The sequence below is a fragment of the Nyctereutes procyonoides genome, unplaced genomic scaffold, assembly GCF_905146905.1.
Source record: "Nyctereutes procyonoides isolate TBG_1078 unplaced genomic scaffold, NYPRO_anot_genome, whole genome shotgun sequence".
Classification (NCBI taxonomy): Eukaryota; Metazoa; Chordata; class Mammalia; order Carnivora; family Canidae; genus Nyctereutes; species Nyctereutes procyonoides.
Genome location: NW_026575146.1, coordinates 25,327,817 through 25,348,832, shown reverse-complemented (window position 1 = coordinate 25,348,832; position 21,016 = coordinate 25,327,817). Strand labels below are relative to the sequence as shown.

Here is a 21,016-nt window from a genome sequence, read left to right as displayed (position 1 = left end):
GAGTGGGATTTATGACGCCAAACCCAAAACTGGGAGTGAGGTTTTATCCTTTTTCTCTCTTAGTGTTGAGAATGTTTTTAATATAAATTTGGAAGGGGATTTTAAAAATGTTGAAAATAAGTATTATTTACAGGCAATCGAGACTCACTTGATCCGCAAGTCTAGTACGGGCCTGACTTACATCGCGGAGTGGAAGGGGGGCCTCTTGGAACACAAGATGGGCCACCTGACCTGCTTTGCTGGAGGCATGTTTGCACTAGGGGCTGATGACGCTCCCGCAGGCCTAACCCAACACTACCTTCAGCTCGGGGCTGAAATTGCCCGGACCTGTTACGAATCTTACAATCGCACATGTGAGTCCATGTTATTCTTCATTTTCAATCTATTCATATCCTTTTATTCTGTTCAATAAGGAACTTTGTCACTGTTGCCACCAGAAGAATGTCCACTGTGCCTCATGAGACTGGAAGCTCATGATAAATATGTTAAAGGAATGTCTGTTTTTTACTTTAAGAAGCACTGTTTTTCTACATAAAAATATCTACCCTTGGTTTACCAAGCAACAAAAATGGAAACCATAAAGCATTAAGCCAGTCGAATTTGTTGATCCTGCTTTAAGTAAATCACATTGGGTAAGAATGTCCCAGGTGCAAAAGAAACTTAGTATTGCATTATTAAGCTTTTCAGTATCTCCATGAATAGAGTCTGGCTCGCTTCTCGTAAAATGGGAGTTTGAAATTTAAATAACCTTTCATGACATAATGACTAACAATTCTCAACCAGCTAACTGGTTTTCCAGCTAACTGATGAGGGGTGTTGTGCCTGGTACCTACCTGGGGGGCATTCAGTAATGATGGTTAAATTAAATAAAAGATCATTGTGATTTTCCAAAAAGGACTCTCAGATGACTGAATTTTAAAGGGATATTGAATATTAGTTATTATATGATGTTTATAACTGTTCCTTAAAATGATTACTTTGGCATCTCTCTTGAATGTTGTAAAGTACTTTCTAGTTTAATTTGAGTTGTAGAACTGAGGGGTGTCCAAGACAGTAACGCTTTTCATCCCTGCATGCCCTTTAGATATGAAACTGGGACCAGAAGCTTTCAGATTCGATGGCGGTGTTGAAGCCATTGCTACAAGGCAAAATGAAAAATACTACATCCTACGGCCAGAGGTTGTTGAGACGTACATGTACATGTGGCGACTGACTCATGATCCAAAGTACAGGAAATGGGCCTGGGAAGCCGTAGAGGTGATGTTTTAATCTGCTTATATTTCTTATACATAAATATTGTAGGAAAAAATGTTCAGTGATTTCTATAAATACAGCATATCAACCTTTCTATGATTTTTATAGCTTTTTTGGAGGGTGGCAGGGGGGTGGGGAGGACAGAGAATCTTAAGCATGCTCCACACCCATTGCAGAGTCCAGCAGGGGCTCAGTCTCACAACTCCAATCATGACTGGAGCCGAAATCAAGAGTCAGCTGCTCAAATGACTGAGCCACCCAGGCACCCCTGGTTCTTAAAGCTTTAATCAGACTTCTTCCCAATTCAAGACTGAGTGCTTTCCGTTGTCATCCTATATCCCTGGCTTCAGCTTTGCTTTATATAACAGTGATATATATTAATATTAATACTTTGATAAAGAAGGGGGTATCTAGAAAGGCATATTATAAAATTAAATTCTCATAGCCATAGAAGTGATGATCACTTAAGTCCACAGTTACTGACAACTTGGGGATAATCACCCCTGCCTGTTGTCTGTTTCAAGAAGCCACTGTGGTTTTGTTTTTGTTTGGCTGAGGTGGGGTTATAGTCTTTGGGCATTAAAATGAAAATATATGCTTCTACTTAGAGTTTCAACCTAAATTAAAAGGTAAACTGAGGCAAACTCAAAACTGTCCAAAAAAAAAAAAGTTTATTCAGGAACAGCAGAGGAATTGCAATTCAGGTGAGTCAGTTGAGGATTCAAGGTAGGCTGTACTTATGGACAGGGAATGTAAAGAAGAGAGAATTCAGTTAGAGTCTGTTATAATAAAAAACAAATGGAGACCAGCTTTGGGAATTCCCAGAGCAAAGTCCGGTCATACAAATAAAGCTCAGTTGAACTACTTTGTGAGACAGCCCAACCGAGGTCATTTCTAATTCATTTCTCTGAAAACCATAAGTAAAACTTCCCAAGTGGTTGATACAAGGCAACCCCTGGCCAACTCCTTACCATCCCACTATTATTAGGTTTCCATAAATCCAGCGTGTACAGGAAATCAGTCTCTGAGTCCTTAAGTTTTGGTTTCCTGAGGGCACATGAGTAAGATTTTCTGTTTTCTGTCTTCTACTTCCATTTCCATTTTAGAATGAAATTCATCCACGGAGTAAATTAGCTTAGATCTAACTTTTAGAAAGAACCTATAGAAGAACTACTTTGTGCAACAATATTCATTCACTGATCTCAGCTTTCCCTGGATATCTCTAAGCTTTCCGTCTGTCCAGTGTGCTGTCTGAATTGTCTTTGTCACCCCTTGGGTCTCTATCTACAAAACATGGCCTATCATCTTCCTAAACTAATCTAGTGAATTCTGTGTGCTGGTGCCAGGGGCTGTGCCCTCCAAAATGCATCAAACGATAATTTTAGGAGCTATCGTTCTGGAAGGAGTTGTGGTGGAACATTGAGGGGATAAAAAGAAGCTAATGCTTTAATTACACTCACTGTTAGAGAGTTAGCCGTCTTTAAAACCTGACCGTTAGAAATACCTTTTCTCGGGAAATCTAAAACAAACATATTGCCTTTGTTTAAGTTATAACTAATCTCTTAGAAGCCGTTGTTGAATCTTGCTTATTACTCCCTTCGCATAGTGTGTGTCTTATCACCAGTCATTAGTCATTTTAAGTAATAACGATTCTGTAGGCCCCTTTTTGTCTTTTTTTTTTTCTTGCGAAGTTTTCTAATTATGTTTAGTCAGTGGTAATTCCAATTTCTTTAAATGTAGGGGTTTTTTTCTCTGAAAAAAAATGTATAAAAATTGAGGTTCATCTAAGCTTTGGCAATAGGAAATTATTTTGTTTTTCAATAGGCCAACAAAAGAATTCAGGCTAATAGTCACTTTTGAAATACCAGTTTAAATTGAAAATATCAGGAATAATGTATTTCATCCAATGTGAAACAACGTACTTGATAAGAAACACTATTATTTTATATCCCACTAAGAAAATACAACACAACTGGGTAAATTATGACACGCTAGTTTTGAAGATGTTAAAATGTGAAAAATGAATGGCAGAGAACTGACAAAACATGGAAATGAGTAAACCTCTATTGCCATGTGGATGGAAAGCTTTGGTTTGCTTGGTTCTCCAGGGGAGCGTGTTCATGGGGTAATTTGGTTTTAGGGGTTGGGATTTTTGTCCATTGTTAACGTCTATGATGTAAGATGGTCTCCCTGTGCACAACATAGGCACCCCCTGCCCCCACCCACCCACCCCCACCCTCGCTTTTTGCCTCTAGCATTTCTGCTAGAACTTGAGGTCTAGAGGAGGAAGGAGTGCTGGCACGCTTGTCTTTCTTAAAGTGCAAAATCATAGACACAGTGTGGTGGCGCTCTTTCCCTCGTGTGACATCCTCAGCCCTCCTTTGTTTAAGCCCCGCCTGCAGGGGCAGCATCCCCACAAGCTCCCCACAAGCTCCCCGCAAGCTATCACATCCTCCCTGGCTCTGAGCCTCTCCCTAGGCAGCTGGCTGTGCTCTGGGAAGTGGGAGGGTTAAAGCCCCCAGGGGACCATCCTGAACCAATGAGATTTCAGAGTTGATGAATAACCCTCTCAGTCTTCCCCCTTTGTCTGAGATGCATTCTACGTGGTTCCTCAGAGGGTTTCCAGCGGGAGGGAGCCCTCCTGGCCCACCGTTCAGCGCATTTCCCTGGCTCTTCTCCCCTCCCCGTTTCACTTGCCCCACTCATTCCCTTCCTGATATCACCTCCCCTCAAAAGTTCCTGCATCCAACCCTTGTGTCATGCTCCATTTTTAGGGGAACACAAACTAAAACATAGGAGTATATCTTAAAAATCACATAGACTAGCCTTACACTCATAGAAAAGATCTTGTCATCTTTTTTTTTTAAGATTTTATTTATTTATTCATGAGAGACATCAAAATAGAAGCAGAGACACGGGCAGAGGGAGAAGCAGGCTCCCCTCGGAGAGCCTGATGTGGGACTCGATCCCAGGACCTCAGGATCATGCCCTGAGCCAAAGGCAGATGCTCAATTGCTGAATCACCCAGGTGCCCCAGATCTTGTGGTCTTTGCCACATGGCTATTCCTCATCGAGTCAAGGACTTTGTAATTAACAAGAACATACTACACGTAAAGTAATTCCATTTTTTACTAGCTGGAAGTTAGAAAGTTACCCCTTTAGAAACCAGAATTTAGGGTGTTTTGCGTTCTGGAGGTCTGGGTGGGGGGGGAATGCCTTCTCTTTTCACACTGCAGCTCCTCAGTTATCTGAAGACAGCACGTTCTGTCCACAACTCCATCCTCCTCCATCACTTCCCTCCACCTCTTCGTGACATGTGTGGTCTCTCAGGACTGAGTGATGTGACCCAATAACCTGTCTTCTGAGTGTTATTTCCCACAGCCTGTGGTCCCACTTGTTTTCTTAGTAGATTGTAAAATCCCTGGCTTATGTTGAAATTGTGGTCAAATGATACTAGCTACTATATTAGTTCTTATCGAGACATCTCTTTTGTTCCATGCTTGTTTTCACCCACACTTGCTATTTCTAAAGTATTTGTCAGCCATCCTCCTATCTTCTCTTGAAGCACTCCCTTTGCAGCCTTCTTTCAGCGACACACTAGATAAACCTGCTCTCCATGTCTTAGCCAGATTTCTGAACAGTAACACTGAACACAATAATAATGTCGAACAAGATAGCAAACTATACAATCCAGCATACAGCACTAGAAGCTTCTCCACAGGTTACCAATAGTCCATTAATCACAGATGTTCACGCGATTGTGAATCTACATACCAGAAATAACATTTACCTCCGTTCTTTTACTTATTCTCAATGATGTCATAAAAACTTCATTAAATTCCTCCCAATTATGTATAATATTCTGATGAGGTTCGGCTATAAGTCATGCTTATGTATTTATATGTGTGTTGGTAAATATAGATTTTACAATGTCTATAAATCTGTGTGTATAGATTATATGATGTCTCCCCTGGTTCACAGATAAGTCTTATATAGGGATTTTTTTTTTCCTTCTTTTGCACAGACATTTTTTTTCTGATCTCCCAAATCTAACCTTTTCCATATGGACATTCTGGCCCTGAAAAAAGTGATTTGTCTTCCCAGTCCCTGCTTCTCCCTCCCTCCCAGGCTTGATCCCCGTTTCCAGGCTCTTTGATATGTCTGTTTTGCTAGGTTCTACCTTTGAGCTCAGACCAAACTCAACCATTCAGCCTTATTATTAGCACTATTCCCTAGAATCCACTCTTGGAAATCCCCATGGATCAGCTGTTTATCTAACCTGTTTAACCTAAAGATAAGAGAATGCTTTTCTATCCCCTTTGGACTTAAGATTTAACTCCTGCTGCTCGCTATTCTCTTACTTTCTTTCCCCTAAAAAGATATAGTCACTTAGGATCTGGGTTGTCCTTCATCCTTTATTTGGAGCTCTGATAACTGTAAATATTTTCCTATTTTTCTGTTCTCTGCTATTTGTACATCCCAGACACACATGGTCACTAATAATGTAATAATTTACATAAAATCGAGGTGGTCCTGATGCATAGAGTCTGAGAGCCCCAAGAACAGAGTATAGTAAAATGATGTTCTGATCCGACTATGCAACATAAATACACAGCTGCTTCCACTGTTGAGATACTATAATATCAGTAATGTCAGGGTCTGTTATGGGTACCCAGGAGGGCTGCTTATCCCCAGCTTCATATCCCTAAAGTTTTAAAATTTAGATTTAACATGAAGGTTTTTCATTTTTTAAAAGTAAAATAAATAAATAAATAAAAATAGAATAAAATAAATAATAATTTTTAAAAAGTAAAGAAACAAAGCCTCTTTGGCATTTCCCTTTTTTTTTTTTTTAATTTGCCAAAAGTCTCATAAAATGAAAATAGCTAGGCTTCTCTAAACCCCCAAAAGGTCCCTGTCACCATGCGAAGTGTATCTTCTTCTTACTTTATTCTCACGACAACCCCATGTTGAATAAAGGGACACTGCCTGGGTCCAGGAACATCTGTGGGCTCCCTTAGAGAGTCCAGGGCCAGGATCCAGCCCCCTCTTCTGAGATTTTAGAATGTGTTCCAGACAACTGTGGCTCGCCACATTAGGATGAGAAGAATGAGGGTGAACTGAAAAGAAGAAAAATGTTTGGGCACTGTCCACCCCACAAAACGACTCTTTCCCTATAATGAAAAAAGGAGCTTGTAGAAATTTCTGTGGGAGAGAGGAGTGGCAGTTTATCATGACTTGTCCTCTCATTAACTTATCACCAAAGAACTTCAAGGGTGGGGGAAAAAAACATCTAAAAGTTTTGTTGTTAAAATCTTCTTTAGAAACTGTCTGGAAGTAGGATTTAATTACGTTCCATAACAACAAACTTGTCCATTTCTTCTAAATCCTTTGTTTTTTTTTTCTTTTTTACAAATAATCTTGGACCTACTCCAGTGTATCTGGTATTTGACTTTTTAATCAAAAAGAACTTACAAAAGAGGAAGGAAGGAAAAAAATAATACAACCTGAAAGTTCCTTTCTGCAGGCTTTCCCCCTGCTTGGTTTGTTGTCTGCAGCTGAGACTATAATCAAAGCAGTTTTTTTCAGTTGATCTTATTTTCCCAGTGGCTTTTTAAAAGTACCAAATCAGGAGATATTTTCTTTGTTCATGGAGCCTGCAAGTTGATAGGTTATTACCCAAATTTTCATTCCCATACTGCCCAACCCATCTCTTTCTCAAATACTCATTAGAGCCAGAGAACTTCAGGAATGTAGGATCATTTCTCTCCAGACAGTTAAGAAATGAATTCCTCCCATTTTCTTCCATCCCATACTAGAGAAAAGAAAAATATGTTTTAGAAATAGATATGAGCCACATTTTTTTTTCACTGCTATCCATTTTCTTCTTTGCTACCTGTCACCAATATCACTAATTAATACTCCATCATCGGTGTTTACAAAATAAGATGACCTGGGTCCAGTAGCAGCTGTTTTTGATCCAGTACCCTTTCTCAGTTCTTGGGTTTTTAATCCCAGTTGACATTCACAGTCTCTTTTGATCAGGGGTCAGCAAACTTTTCCGTAAGAGCCAGAGAGAACTAGGCTTGGAGGCCATATGCAAGCACAAGCATGCATTTTATTGTGCTCTGCAAATACTTTGTTTTTTCAAATTGAAGGTTTGTAACAACCTGTGCCCAGCAAGTCTAATCGATGCCATTTTTCCAATAGCATTAGCTTGTTTCCTATCTCTGTGTCACATTTTGGTAATTCTCACAATATTTAAGACTTTTTCATTCTTATTATATTTGTTGCAGTGATGTATGATCAGCGATCTTTGATGTTATTATTGTAATGGTTTTGATGTGCCACAAACTGCACCTTTATAAGACAGAGAACTTTATCAATAAATGTTGTGTGTTCTGATGGCTCTACTCCTCTCTCTCCCTCTCTTCGGGCCTTCCTATTTCCTGAGATCTGACAATACTGGCAGTAGGCCAGTTAATAGCCCTACAGTGGCCTCTAAGTGTTCGGGTGAAAGGAACAGTCATACATCTTCCAATTTAAAGCAAAAACTAGACACGGTTAAATTTAGTGAGGAGGGCGGGTCAGAAGCCAAGAAAGGCCAAGAGGTAGGCCTCTTCTGCCAAACAGTCACATTGTAAGTGCAAAGGAAAAACTTCTTGAGGGAAATTAAAAGTGCTACCTCAGTGAACACAGGAATGGTAAGAAAGCAGTATGCTGATAGGGAGAAAGTTGAGTGACCTGGATAGAAGATCAGCCCAACCACAACATTCCCTTAGGCCACAGCCTAACCCCGAGCAAGGCCCTAGCTCTCTTCAATTCCGTAAAGGCTGGGAGAGGTGAGGAAGCTGCAGAACAAAAGATGTTTCATGAGGCTTAAGGAAAGAAGCCATCTTTGTAACATCAAAGGGCAAGGGGAAGCAGCAAGTGCTGATGGAGAAGCTGCCGCAAGTTATCCAGAAGACCTAGCCAAGATCGTTAATGAAGGTGGCTGCACTACACAACAGATTTTCATTGTGGTTGAAATGGCCTCCTATTGGAAGAAGATGCCGTCTAGGACTTCCAAAACTGAAGAGGAGAAGTAAGTGCCTGGCTTCAAAGCTTCAAAGGACAGGCTGACTCCCTTGTTAGGGGCTGATGCAGCTGGTGACTTGAAGTTGAAGCCAATGCCCAGTTACCATTTCAGAAATCCTAGGGGCTCTAATAATTATGTTAAATCTACTCTGTCTATACTCTGTAAATAGAACAACAAAGCTCATGTGTCTCCAGCATGGTTTACTGAATATTTTAAGCCTGCTGTTGAGACCTACTGCTCAGGAAAAAAGATCCCTTTCACAATATTACCGCTCCTTGACAGTGTGCCTGGTAGCCCAAGAGCTCGGACAGAGATATACAATGAGATTTCTGTTTTCATGCCTGCTAAGATAGCATCCATTCTGCATCCCATAGATCAAGGAGCATTTTGACTTTAAGCATTTAAGAAATACATTTCCTAAGGCTATAATTGCCACAGCTAGTAATTCCTCTGATGGATCTGGGCAAAGTCCACTGAAAACCTACTGGTAAGAATTCACCATTCTGGATACTATTAAGAATATTCATCATTGGGATGCCTGGGTGGCTCAGCAGTTGGGTAACTGCCTTCAGCTCAGGTCACGATCCCAGGACCCAGGATCAAGTCCCACATCGGGCTCCCTGCGGGGAACCTGCTTCTCCCTCTGCCTGTGTCTCTCATGAATAAATAAATAAATCTTTAAAAAAAAAAATATTCATCATTTTTGGAAGAGGTCACAGTATCAACATTAACAGGACTTTGAAGGAAGTTATCTACCCTCATGGGTGACTTGAGGGGTTCAAGACCTCAGGGGAGGAAGTACCCACAGAGGTGGTGGAAAATAGCAAGGGAACTAGAATTAGAAGCAGAAGCTAAAGATGTGACTGAATCGCCAAATCCCATGATAAAACTCAAACAGATGAAGAGTTGCTTCTCATGGATGAGCAAAGAAAGTGGTTTCTTGGGATGGAATCTACTCCTGATGAAGATCGTTGACCGCCAAGAGTTTAGAACATTACATAAACTTAGTTGATAACGCAGCAGCATAGTTTGGGAGGATGGGCTCCCATTTTGAAAGAGGCTCTACTGCAGGTAGAGCCTCCATCAACTCAGCACCGTGTGCTGCAGAGAAATCATTTGTAAAAGATACAATCCCAACTTGGCAAACTTCATTGTTGCCCTATTTCGAGAATCTGCACAGCCACCCCTACTTTCAGCAGCCTGAGAAGGGCAGCAGCCACCAATATCAAAGAACGACCCTCCACCAGCAAAAAGAGGACAAGCCCACTGAACCCTCAGATGATGCTTAGCGTTTTTTTTAGCAACAGTCTTTTTTAATTAAGGTATGTACATTGTTTTTCAGAAATAACGCTACCACACACTTAATAGACTCTAGTACAGTGGAAACATAACTTTCATATGCACTGGGAAATGAAAAAATTCACTTGACTCACTTTATCACAATATTCACTTAGTGTAGTGGCCTGGAGCCAAACCCACAATGTCTTTGAGGTTTGCCTGTACTCCTCTCTGCCGTTGTAATGGGGAAAAAAAAACTAGCCACAGACAATATGTCAACAGATGAGCATGGCTATGGTTCAGTAACACTTTATTTACAAAATTAACAGCAAACTGGGTTAAGCCTGTGATCCATAGTATGATGAACCCGACTATGGACCACAAGAGGAAATGCTTAAAAAAAATAAATCACTGAAAAATTATTTCAAAATTAAATGTAGAAGTGTTTCTAATTAGATATCTAGTCTATATACCCTTTAACTTTTTATACTTTATATGCCTTTGCATTTTGTGGGGTTTTTTTTAAATGTTCGCCTAAAACCCTTCCACATGTATTCAATTCGAATCCTTATTTTATTTGCATCTGGCAATTTCATAATAAAAACTGGTGACAAGCAGTTTATTGCAACGTGACCGTTTCTCCCCTCTTCCTTGGTAGGCCCTGGAAAATCACTGCCGCGTGAACGGAGGCTATTCAGGCCTAAGGGATGTTTACCTCCGACACGAGAGTTATGACGATGTACAGCAGAGTTTCTTCTTGGCAGAGACACTGAAGTAAGTAAAATGTATTCCAAAAGTATGTGGCTGAGGCACCTGGTCTGATCTTCTTTGTTGATGTCTTTATCATGAACACATTCAAACGGTAGCAAGTATGACGGCTTCCGACTGCCCCCTCTACCTGTGTGGCAGTGACTGTAGGTAGGTTTCCAGTGGTTACCCAAGTCTGATGCCTTAGCGCTGCATCGTGGGATTTCACACACTCATCCCTAAGCACAGAGCAGCTGCTTTACTCCACATTAGTGAGTATATCGCCTCGGGGTTTTGCAGTACTTGACTGTCGTCCGTGATTCTCCATAAGATGAACGGAGACATTGATGCGGTTTTTGCTGTGTCTTTATGCTTTCCCTGCCTGACACAGCCTCTCGGGCCTCATATACTCATGTTTTTCTCTCCAGATATTTGTACTTAATATTTTCTGATGATGATCTGCTTCCACTGGAACACTGGATCTTCAATACCGAGGCACATCTTCTCCCTGTACTCTGTACGAATAAAAAGGAAGTCGAAGTCAATGCAAAATAAAAAAGATCTTTTATATTTTACTGTGCTCCTTTCCCTTCACTGCATACCTTAATAATTCCTTTTCTGGTATTCAGGCACATGATGAATTTTTATCAATAGGTCTGTGATTATTCTAAGTTCTAAAATTGTTTTGCAGTCTTTTATGTTTATTATCATAGGCGTAGAAGGACCTAAATTCCTTATCATATCCTTTATTATTCAGTCAGTGGATCATAGGTTTTTACTTTTTTTAAGTAATCTCTGGAGTTCATGAAGGTATATCATTTTTATTAAATTGAACAGCATGGTATACCAGTGACCTCTTAGTTACAATTTTGATTTGACTGCAAAACTTTTTCCTCCTCTATGAGGAGATGACGTCTGCTTTAAGCTGTAATGTTTTGCCATGTTGCAAAAAGCCATAATAATAAATTAAATATTAAAAAAAGCTTTTTCCTTTTCAATTTCATGTTAATCTGGTTTGTCTATCCACCAGAGACAGATCTTATAACTGTGACAGACAGCCTCTTTATGCGGGTCTATCATTATTTGATAGAATGTCTTCTAAAATCTTCACTCACATTGTAATTCAAATTACAATGTCATCCCAAAAGGATCATCTCGTGTTGACCTCATTTCATTGGAACCACAGTATATTTTTGTTGGTTAATTATATTAGTGTTTCCTAATTTGTGAATTAGTTTTCAAATTTTACTTTAAATGCCCTGTGTCATTTCTGGATCATGTCCTGGTTAATTTCTTCCATCCCCTACCACACGAGTGGAGCTTTCGAGTTTTGCAGAGCTCTGCTATTACTGAATTACATTTTTTAAAAGACAACAGTATAACTCTTAGTGTGTTAGCTCTTGCTTTTAACTGAGTATATGAAGAAATTGAGTCTCTCCAAAGAAAGGGTGAGTATTTAACATGGTTTTTAGTTTGTATTTCACCTTTAAGGTTTTTTTTCTTGTTCTCAAAAAAAGCATTACATTTGGTTCAGATTTTTCAGATTTGAAAAGAGCCCTTTCTCAAATGTAGTAAACTATTTCATTTCAATTTATGACAGCAGGATTTAACTCTGAAAGAAGCTCTGCTTATGTGTCTATTCATGGTCAACTAAATAAAATCTAATAAACTTTTAGGCTAAGTAAGAATATAGTATGTTTTGTCAGGTTAAATTCAACACAGAGATCCCAGCTTGAAAGCAATATATAGGAATGGACATTCCTAATCCCCCACAGTCATATAGCAGATCAAAATAATTACATGATTCTTCATTAAGAATAAGCATCATTTTGAGATATGAGTGGCTTTCCCTACAACACGTTTGGTGGCAGCTTGTGCTTTCTCATATTAGTTCATATTTTATATATATTTCTTGAAAGGGCTAATATGATGATGCATATACTGAGGAACAGAGACTTTGAGCACCTGCATTTTCAACCGAGAGTGGTCGGATGGTTCAGTGCAATCCCATGAACTGGGCTGAAGTATATGAAATTGCTGCACTTGTAGTAGAGAAACTGCCCAATATCAGCAATTTCATATGCTTCAACATAATGTTTTTTAATTATTTTCTTAGATCTCAGTAGACTCAATTGTTTTCAGCTGTTTCAGCTTTTGAAAGTGTTTCAAAAGATTTCCTTTGTCTGAAAGGACCACCTGTGTGACCTGCTCTTTTTTCAATAGTGTACATTGTTTTATGTCAAAGAATAAATTAATAAAATTAGTAAATGAAAAAGATCCTTTAGTGCATCATTATTGCCATGTTAATGAGTTCCTGTGACCCAGAATAACTCCTTCCACTCATATCTTCAGCTCACCTTATGAAATGAATGGTTTGTTGAGAGTCCTTTCTTCCAGAACTTAAAAGCAGTGTGTGAGATTATTGCAAAAATTGGGCCATATGTATTTAAATGATAATTTTCACGTGAATGTCCTTGGACTGGCAATTTAATTTATTTTCTTTAAATTCTCAGTTTGATTTGAAAGAGCACAAAGCTGATATGTATTTTTGCAGCAGATACTTTGAAATCAGGTTATGTGTACACACTGCACTATAACGTACCTTTTATATCCTGACATAAATAGGCAAGATGATTGTACTATGTTTTGCTCTGCCAATGGCAAGGACAAAGTTTTTCAATTCTAGAACTTGGAGTTTTTAACCTAAATCCCAAAACACCAAAATGTAAACATGATTAAGAGATTATTATTATTATGGTGATGTAATTTAATTAAAGTTATATTTTGTTTTAATTATTTCGAACGACTGAAGTCCTTAGGTAGGCATTTTCATTCATTTTCAGCAAAACTGTGCAGTTAAGTTTACATATGTATTCACATCCTGAAAGGCAAATAATTAAAATAGCACTTCATTTTGTGTTTCTGCATATATTTTTGGTATACTGCGCACAATTACTATTACACCTATAAGTTGTATGAAATTTACAGAACTCGATGTTTGTCATGACTCTTTCATGTGTAGCACCCATTCTTTTCATTGGTTGTTTTTAATTTGTACATAAATCTATTCTGTCATTTCCAACTTTATATAAATCTCTAATGTTATGGGAAACATAATAGATTGACACATAATTTTTAAAAACTATATTTGTAAAATTTCTCTATTGTGAATAAAGCCTTTTAATATATCTCCTCATTTGTTATTGTTTCTCCTTTTAAATAAGCTTTTGTATATATATAGGGGTGAAAACATACAATTGCAAATTGAGATAATAGTGATTATTATTAATCCTAATAGTGGGGACGCCTGGGTGGCTCAGCAGTTGAGCATCTGCCTTTGGCTCAGGGCATGATCCCGGGATCTGTGATCGAATCCCATGTCAGGCTCCTTGCAAGAAGCCTGCTTCTCCCTCTGCCTGTGTCTCTGCCTCTCTCTCTCTCTCTCTGTGTCTCTCATGAATAAATAAATAAAATCTTTTAAAACATAATAATAATAATCCTAATAGTGATTCCATACCACGCCCAGAGGATCTTGACAAAGATACATTTCTCATTAAAAACTTTAAATTGCAAAAAAAATTGCATATACATTTTTGATTAACTAAATATCTTATTAAGATTCCAACATAGAGATCCCTGGGTGGCGCAGCGGTTTAGCGCCTGCCTTTGGCCCAGGGCGCGATCCTGGAGCCCCGGGATCGAATCCCACATCGGGCTCCTGGTGCATGGAACCTGCTTCTCCCTCTGCCTATGTCTCTGCCTCTCTCTCTCTCTCTCTCTCTCTCTCTCTCTCTGTGTGTGTGTGTGTGTGTGTGACTATCATAAATAAATAAAAATTAAAAAAAAAAAGATTCCAACATAGGGGCGCCTGGGTGGCTCAGTTGGTTAAGCGTCCAACTCTTGTTTTCGGCTGAGGTCATGATCTCAGGGTCCTGGGATCAAGCCCCACATCAGGCTCTGCCCTCAGCAGGCAGTCTGCTGGAGGTTCTCTCCCTCTCCTCTACCCCTCCCCCCCATTCTCTCTCCTTCTCTCTCAAATAAATATTCTGCTTTTTTTTTTTTTTTTTAAAAAAAGGACTCCAATATATATTCAACACCAGGGCATATGGGTTAGAAACAGGGAGTTGATGGCAGAAATAGCATAAAGTATGATCCTGTTCTTAAGTTCCCAGTCCAATCAAGGAGATCAGACTCACCCCACCACCAAAACAAAGTGTTTAGTTACCAGTTAATTTCTGCTATAGAAAAAAAAATTTTTTTTTGCTATAGAAGTCCAGCAGAGGGACGCCTGGGTGGCTTAGCAGTTAAGCACCTGCCTTCTGCCCAGGGCATGACCCTGGAGTCCCGGGATCGAGTCCCACATCGGGCTCCCTGCACGGAGCCTGCTTCTCCCTCTGCCTGTGTCTCTGCCTCTCTCTCTCTCTCTCTCTCTCTCTCTCTCTCTCTCTCTCTCTCTCCCTCTCTGTCTCTCATGAATAAATAAATAAAATCTTAAAATTAAAAAAAAAAAGAGTCCAGGGGAGCAGGAGGTCACTAGGATCTGAGTGATCAAAGAAGCTTAGAAAAGAGAACTTCAGCTACAGGAGAGCCTCCAATATTTCTGTAAAAGCCTAGGTTTTTCAAATTCATGTTGGAACTTTTTAGACTTTCAGACATTCTGGTTGCTGTTCTCTCTGCCTAGACCTCTTTCCCCCGTGTTTTTTTGTTTCTTTGTTTTTAATTTGAAATTGAAGTACAGTTAACACAGTGTTGCATTAGTTTCAGGTGTATCACACAGTGATTGGACAAGTGTGTACTTACACTGTGCTCGCCGCAACTATAGCCACCATCCGTCACCATGTCACGCTAGTACGATACCCCTGACTGACCATAGTCCCCGAGCTGTACTTTCATCCCTGTGACTTACTTCTTCCATAATGCAAGCCTGTGGCTCCCACTCCTGTCACCCGTCAGCCCTCTACCCTCCTCCCCTCTAGCAACCACCAGTTTGTTCTGGGTTTAGGGATCTGTCCCTGCTCTCTTTGTTCATTTGCTTTATTTTTTAGATTCCACGTAGAAGTGTAATCAGATGGTGTTTGTCTTTATCTGTCTGACTTCACTTAGCAAACACCCCCCCAGGTCCATCTCTTTCCCCAATGTTTTTGTGCCACATTCTTCACTTCATTCAGGTCTTTGCTCAGTTATCACCTTATCAGAGTGATTTCCTTGGCAAATTAATATAAAATTCCCCATCACCCTTCGTTCCTTGCTCTTTTTATTTTCTACTTAGCATTTAAGAGCTCACCCTTGAAAATTGGTCTCAGGCTCTTTCTCAAGGTGTGGGTAACATATTTATTTCCTGATTTGCTTATTGTCTGCCTACCCCCTTAAAACCAACCCCCTCTCCCCCCAGAACAGAAAGTTACTTTGGCTCTGCTCCTCACCACAGTGTCTCGAGTAGCCACTTGGTGGCACATAGCAAAGTATCTGGTGAATGGGTGACTGAATGAATGAATGAACCTTATATTCATAAGTTTTGCTGTGGCTATTTGCAAATATTTTTAATAAGCAGTAATTTTTTTAAAAATATTAGGTATCAGTATTATAAAATTTACTGTTGTTTTTAATAACTATAAGGATGGGCATTTTTTATTGCTACCTATAGTCGTTTTAAGGAAATATGGAGCAACTTTGTGTTCGTGGCTAGATTCAACTTAAACCAACAGAGTTTTTTAAACCACGTGTATCATGTAAGGCCCTGTGTAACATACCAGAAAAATGTAAGCCAGTTTTCTAATACAGAGTTTTTCAGTGTTAGGATTCGAATAGCCTACTATTGTTTCTATGATTTAATCTCATAGTCCCTGTCTCCTGAGAAAACTATTTCTGCAGCATCAAGTAAAGGAGTTGGTTTTTCACTTAACATATAGCTACTCAAATGGGAACCTTCTGAATTTAGTTATTTGCAACATAAATAATGTCTACTCATTGCTGACAGAATTATTAAAAGATATTCTAAACATGATTCTTATTTATACTAATCATCAACCATCCACACAGAAATGGCAGCTTGGCAGTCAATACATCTAATTTCTGATAATTACATGTAGACAACTGCTAAAAATTTTATGAAAAGTAGATAAATCTTTTCTCATTTGAGCATAGAATTCATGTATCTAATGGCCATTCCAGTGCCCTGACTTGTGGCTGAAATGTGAGGATGGGAAGGGGTATCTTACTTAATCTTTTAACTGACTTAATGGCCCAAAGACTGATTTTTTTTTCCTGGCTCATTCATTCTATACTGGCCAACACATGAGTCATAATCTTCAGGAAATATTTGCTAAGCATCAGATATGCATATAAAATATCAGAACTACATAGGAGTCTAGACAGCATTTAGTCTAACTCTTATTTTAAATATGAGAAAACTGGGGGATTTTTTCCAAGGACAAAAACTATTTTCTGTCCTGCCCTGTGCTTCCAGACAGGGATTTGGTAAGATTTATGCTAATAAAAAAAAGAACAATATATGAGAGCATACATTGTTTCCAGCCAGCCACTCCAAAATAAACGTGTAAATTCAGAGCTCACCCTTGAAAATTGGTCTAAGGCTCTTTCTCCAGGCATAGCTATCCACCTATATCAGAGTCTCTTGCAAGTCCTATTGAAATGCAGATTTTCCAGCCTTACCCAAATTTAGTAAGTCAGAATTGTGGTGGGACCCCGGAAGATCCATGTTGGGCTAGCTCTTTTTGTTCTTCCCATGCGTGCTAAAGTTGGAAACCACAATTGTAAGTTATAGGTAGGTGGAAGTCCCAAAACTAGCAGAAGAAATAATGAATAAATTAGCAAGTCATGACAAGCGTTTTTGGTTTCTACTTCAAGATTTAAGCACAACAACTTGAAAGAAACATATTTTGGATCACTTTGGAAACAGAGACGACTGTCCTTTTCCAAAAGCATTTCTGAACAAGAAGCCATACACCTAAGGTTTGAGAAACAGATTCACATTGGATTTTCAAACCTAATTCTTCTTATTGAGGGAATCTCAAAAGTATACACTTCATTCCCTGCTGTTTCATTCAGTGACTGTTTCCTTTGCCTCTTTCCCAAAAGCTGCTTCTAAAGTCATTTCAAATGGTTTCTTCTGATCTGGTTGAGTTTGAACACAACTGTCACTTGCACAAAATACACAGAACTCCCAGTTTGGCTGTGTGTCGAGTAAACATATAAGATGTTCTTGGAAACGACCTCCAAAGAGCACCTTCCTTTCTATCCCCTGGTCCCTAGTGTTTTTGCATTCGTTGCAATGCTAATCATCAGATTTGTTGGCTCACCATTACTATGATCACTTTGAACCTCCTAAAACATGCCATTACTTGCTGAATAAATTAATGTAAATTTGTGTCACAGATCCATTTAATTACCCAGAGAATGCAAATTACCATGAAACCTTAGAAAACCGTAATAGATGTATAGCTTTTTTATAAAACTCCACATACTAGAGTATTTTGGCCTTAGGCTATGAGCACATATTAATTCATAATTCTGCAAATAGGGCTATAAAATGTACTGCTTTCAAACACCGTTTTCCAAAACGACTGGCACCGGAGAGTTCTGTTTTGTTTTGCTTTGCTGTTTTAAGTCTCTCGGGAGGAACAAGTGAATGATCCTCCTTCACAGAATCATTGGAACATTGTTCCTGACTTTGCAACTCTTTTGGAGTTCTTTGTGGATAGTAGAGGCTCATGGCTTGGAATCCCCTCTTAGAAGCAGGATGGGAAACCACCGTAACAACTTTAGACAGGCACAGTGCTCTTGGTACCAATTCATGGACATGACCACTTCGGCTTGTTGTAACACAAGGCCTCAATTTGGCGACAGAAAAACAACGCTCTTCCTTCTTTCTGCACAATCTCATCACCATTCTGCTATTTTTTTTTTCTAAACTCACCAAAATGACTTTTATTTGTATGTGCTACATAAACAGTGAATGGTAATTCATGGCACTTGTTACTTGGTCCAGACATGAAAAGGTTTATGGAGCCAGTAAATGACATTTTGAAAAGGTTCTTCTGTCATTGTCATACATCCAAAGTAGACCTGTTTAGCACAATTCAATACTATTCCTCCATTATTTTATAAATGGCATTTTCTTCTACTTGTATCCATTTCCTGAGGCTTATGGACTCATTCATATTCTCCATATTTAGAATCAAAGGTTCCTTTCTGAAGAGATCTTAATCTTAAGGTAAAACAGGGTCCAAGTTCCTGAATTCTCACTTTCTTTTCACTCTTGAATATGCACCTATGAAATCTGAAGAATATGTAGTCCCGTTGATTATGGAATGTGGCAACTTGCCTCCCAATACATTGAGGATTTTGGGGAAAAAGTGATGCAAACATACGTCCAATAGAATGACCCAGCCTCGTCATCAAGTCATTCAAAATTATTTCAGGCATGGGTTCTGTAGGGTCTTTGCCTCTTCTCTTAATTTCTTTATGCAAACGAGCAGTTTGGGCCAAATGAGCAGTTGGGCCACTTGGCAAGTGACTCAGAATTAACCCATTTGGTGTTTTACAATCTTCATTAATAACTATCAGATCTGTGAAATCTCTTGAAATGCGCTGTGGAGTAATTTTTTTCAAAGCCAGTCCTCTTGGGTAATAAACGTGTGGTGAACTGTGGAGAGCTGTTCACAGTCGTACTATTCTCCCAGGAGGTCTATCTGATGTCATGAGAATCTTGGGAGGAGTTTGTTGGAGGAAGATGCAAATTCATCTGTGGCTTCATCAGAAGCAACGCTTTCAGCATTGGGATCTACCATGGTCTCATCGTACACTCGCTGGTTGCCCGTGGCCTTTGGGGTAGGCTTCGGTGGAGCCTTATCACCAAGAGCTTCTTTTTTTTAAGCTGTTTCTTAATCGCCACCTTTTCCTTATGCTGCTGCTGCTTCCACTGCGTGAACATTAAGTGTCTGTTGTTTGTTCTGAATTTCTGAAATGCTGGAGCCTGGGGGAAAGGCAGCCGATTTCAGAGGTTGGGCCCCCCTTTCCCCCGCTGCCGCCCTCAGCCCCGGCCTTCGCCAGGCCATCTACCCTCCTGCTATGTGCCACTCCGCACTTGAACCCCCTGAGTAAATCGCCCTAAGAACATTTTACCCCTATTCACATTCCTCTTCTGTCTTGTTATTGCCAAACTGATAACTTTGTGTCTTACATGGTCTTAACCAGAGCTGCAAAATTATACACATTTTAATTTCTGCCATTTAGCAAATTAGGTCCTTCTAGTCTCTTTTCTTTATGCAATGCAGTACAGAAAGGGCAGAGAGGCATCTGGGTGGCTAAGTCAGTTGGGCGTGTGCCTTTGGCTCAGGGCATGATCCCGGGATCCTGGGATCGAGCCCTGCATTGGGGGTCCTTGCTCAGTGGGGAGCCTGCTTCTCCCTCTGCCTGCTGTTCTCCCAGCTTGTTTTCTCTCTCTCTCTCTCTCTCTCTGTCAAATAAGTAAAATCTTTTAAAAAGAAAGAGAAAGAAAGTAGATGCAATAGGAAGTTGACTTCACTAGGAATCAAGACAACTGAATTCCAAACTTAGCTCTGCTATTAACTTCCTGTGTGATTTGGAACAAGCATCAAAATCTTTACAATTCAAGTTCCTCATCTATAAAGTAAGAGGAGTGATTCGCCCATGTGTTGCAACTAGGTTATGCCCTGAATGATGTCTATTGTGAATGCCGGAACAGGAAACAGTAGGAACCTTCCATGTATAGACTGGAGACCACTGCACCCAAATACAAGCTTCCAAACGTCGGTTTCTTCATCTACAAAATGGGAGTAACAGCACCTACCTCCTAAGAATTAAAACAGCTAATATGTGTACAATTTTTGGCTCTATGCTTGGCAGGATTGTGCCTTCATAAGTTTCAGCCCCTGTTTTCAGCTCTTACATCCTATGAAAGAATCATCTCTCTTCTCCCTTGGGAAGCCTCCAGCTTGTTTTGTTATGACAACACATTTGCTATTATTTTGCCTGTTGTTTCCAACTACCCTAGGCTTTTTTTGGATGCCATTCTTCAATCAGACTGTGTCAAACACATGTTTTTGCTCATTTTCCAAAGTCAGAGTTTAGCACTTATTTTCTGACATGAGAAGACAAATATCCAGCTCTTTCTTCACCCGTATCATGCACTAATTGAAGACTTTTCCACTTATTTTCTTATCGAAGAACAAGAGGTGTTCTTTTAGCATTTATAGAAGAAAAGAAATAGAGATCACCCTGCATGATTGTTGCACTGGTAAAAACATCATATCAATTGTGTCATTGATGTATTCAATAATCCCTAAAAAATAAAACAGTGGCTACAACTTAAGAACTCGTTTTAAACAGAACTATAGTTTTATTTTCATTCCAGAGAGGCTTTGAAAACCAGCAAACTCAATTTTATGAACTAGGAAGGATTGCTGAAATAATTCTTCTGAAAGAACCAGTATTGCTCCCAAAGTCAGCTTATATGTTTGAAAATCACTTATAGTGACTTCAAATTAATCACATCCAAAGAAAAATTCATACTGGTTTTGATTAAGAATTGATTTGTCTGCTCACCCTACCCCAAAAAAGAGAGAAGGAGAGAGAGAAGAAGAAGGAGAAGGAAGAAAGAAGAAAGAAAGGACTTAG

General features: G+C 39.4%; 1 protein-coding gene and 1 pseudogene across 1 annotated transcript in view; one reads left to right on the top strand and one right to left on the bottom strand.

Annotated features, from left to right (window-relative positions):
- Positions 1–10,932, top strand: part of MAN1A1 (mannosidase alpha class 1A member 1) — a 164,732-nt gene extending 153,800 nt beyond the window's left edge. Inside the window, exons 10-13 of the mRNA XM_055310756.1 lie at positions 134–353; positions 1,085–1,257; positions 10,269–10,384; positions 10,786–10,932. Coding sequence (XP_055166731.1) covers positions 134–353; positions 1,085–1,257; positions 10,269–10,384; positions 10,786–10,912 — 636 coding nt within the window. The 3' untranslated portion in view covers positions 10,913–10,932. The remainder of the gene's footprint in view (positions 1–133; positions 354–1,084; positions 1,258–10,268; positions 10,385–10,785) is intronic.
- Positions 10,933–18,478: 7,546 nt separating this feature from the next.
- Positions 18,479–19,434, bottom strand: LOC129499969 (ribosome production factor 1-like; annotated as a pseudogene).
- Between the last annotated feature and the right edge of the window lie 1,582 nt (positions 19,435–21,016).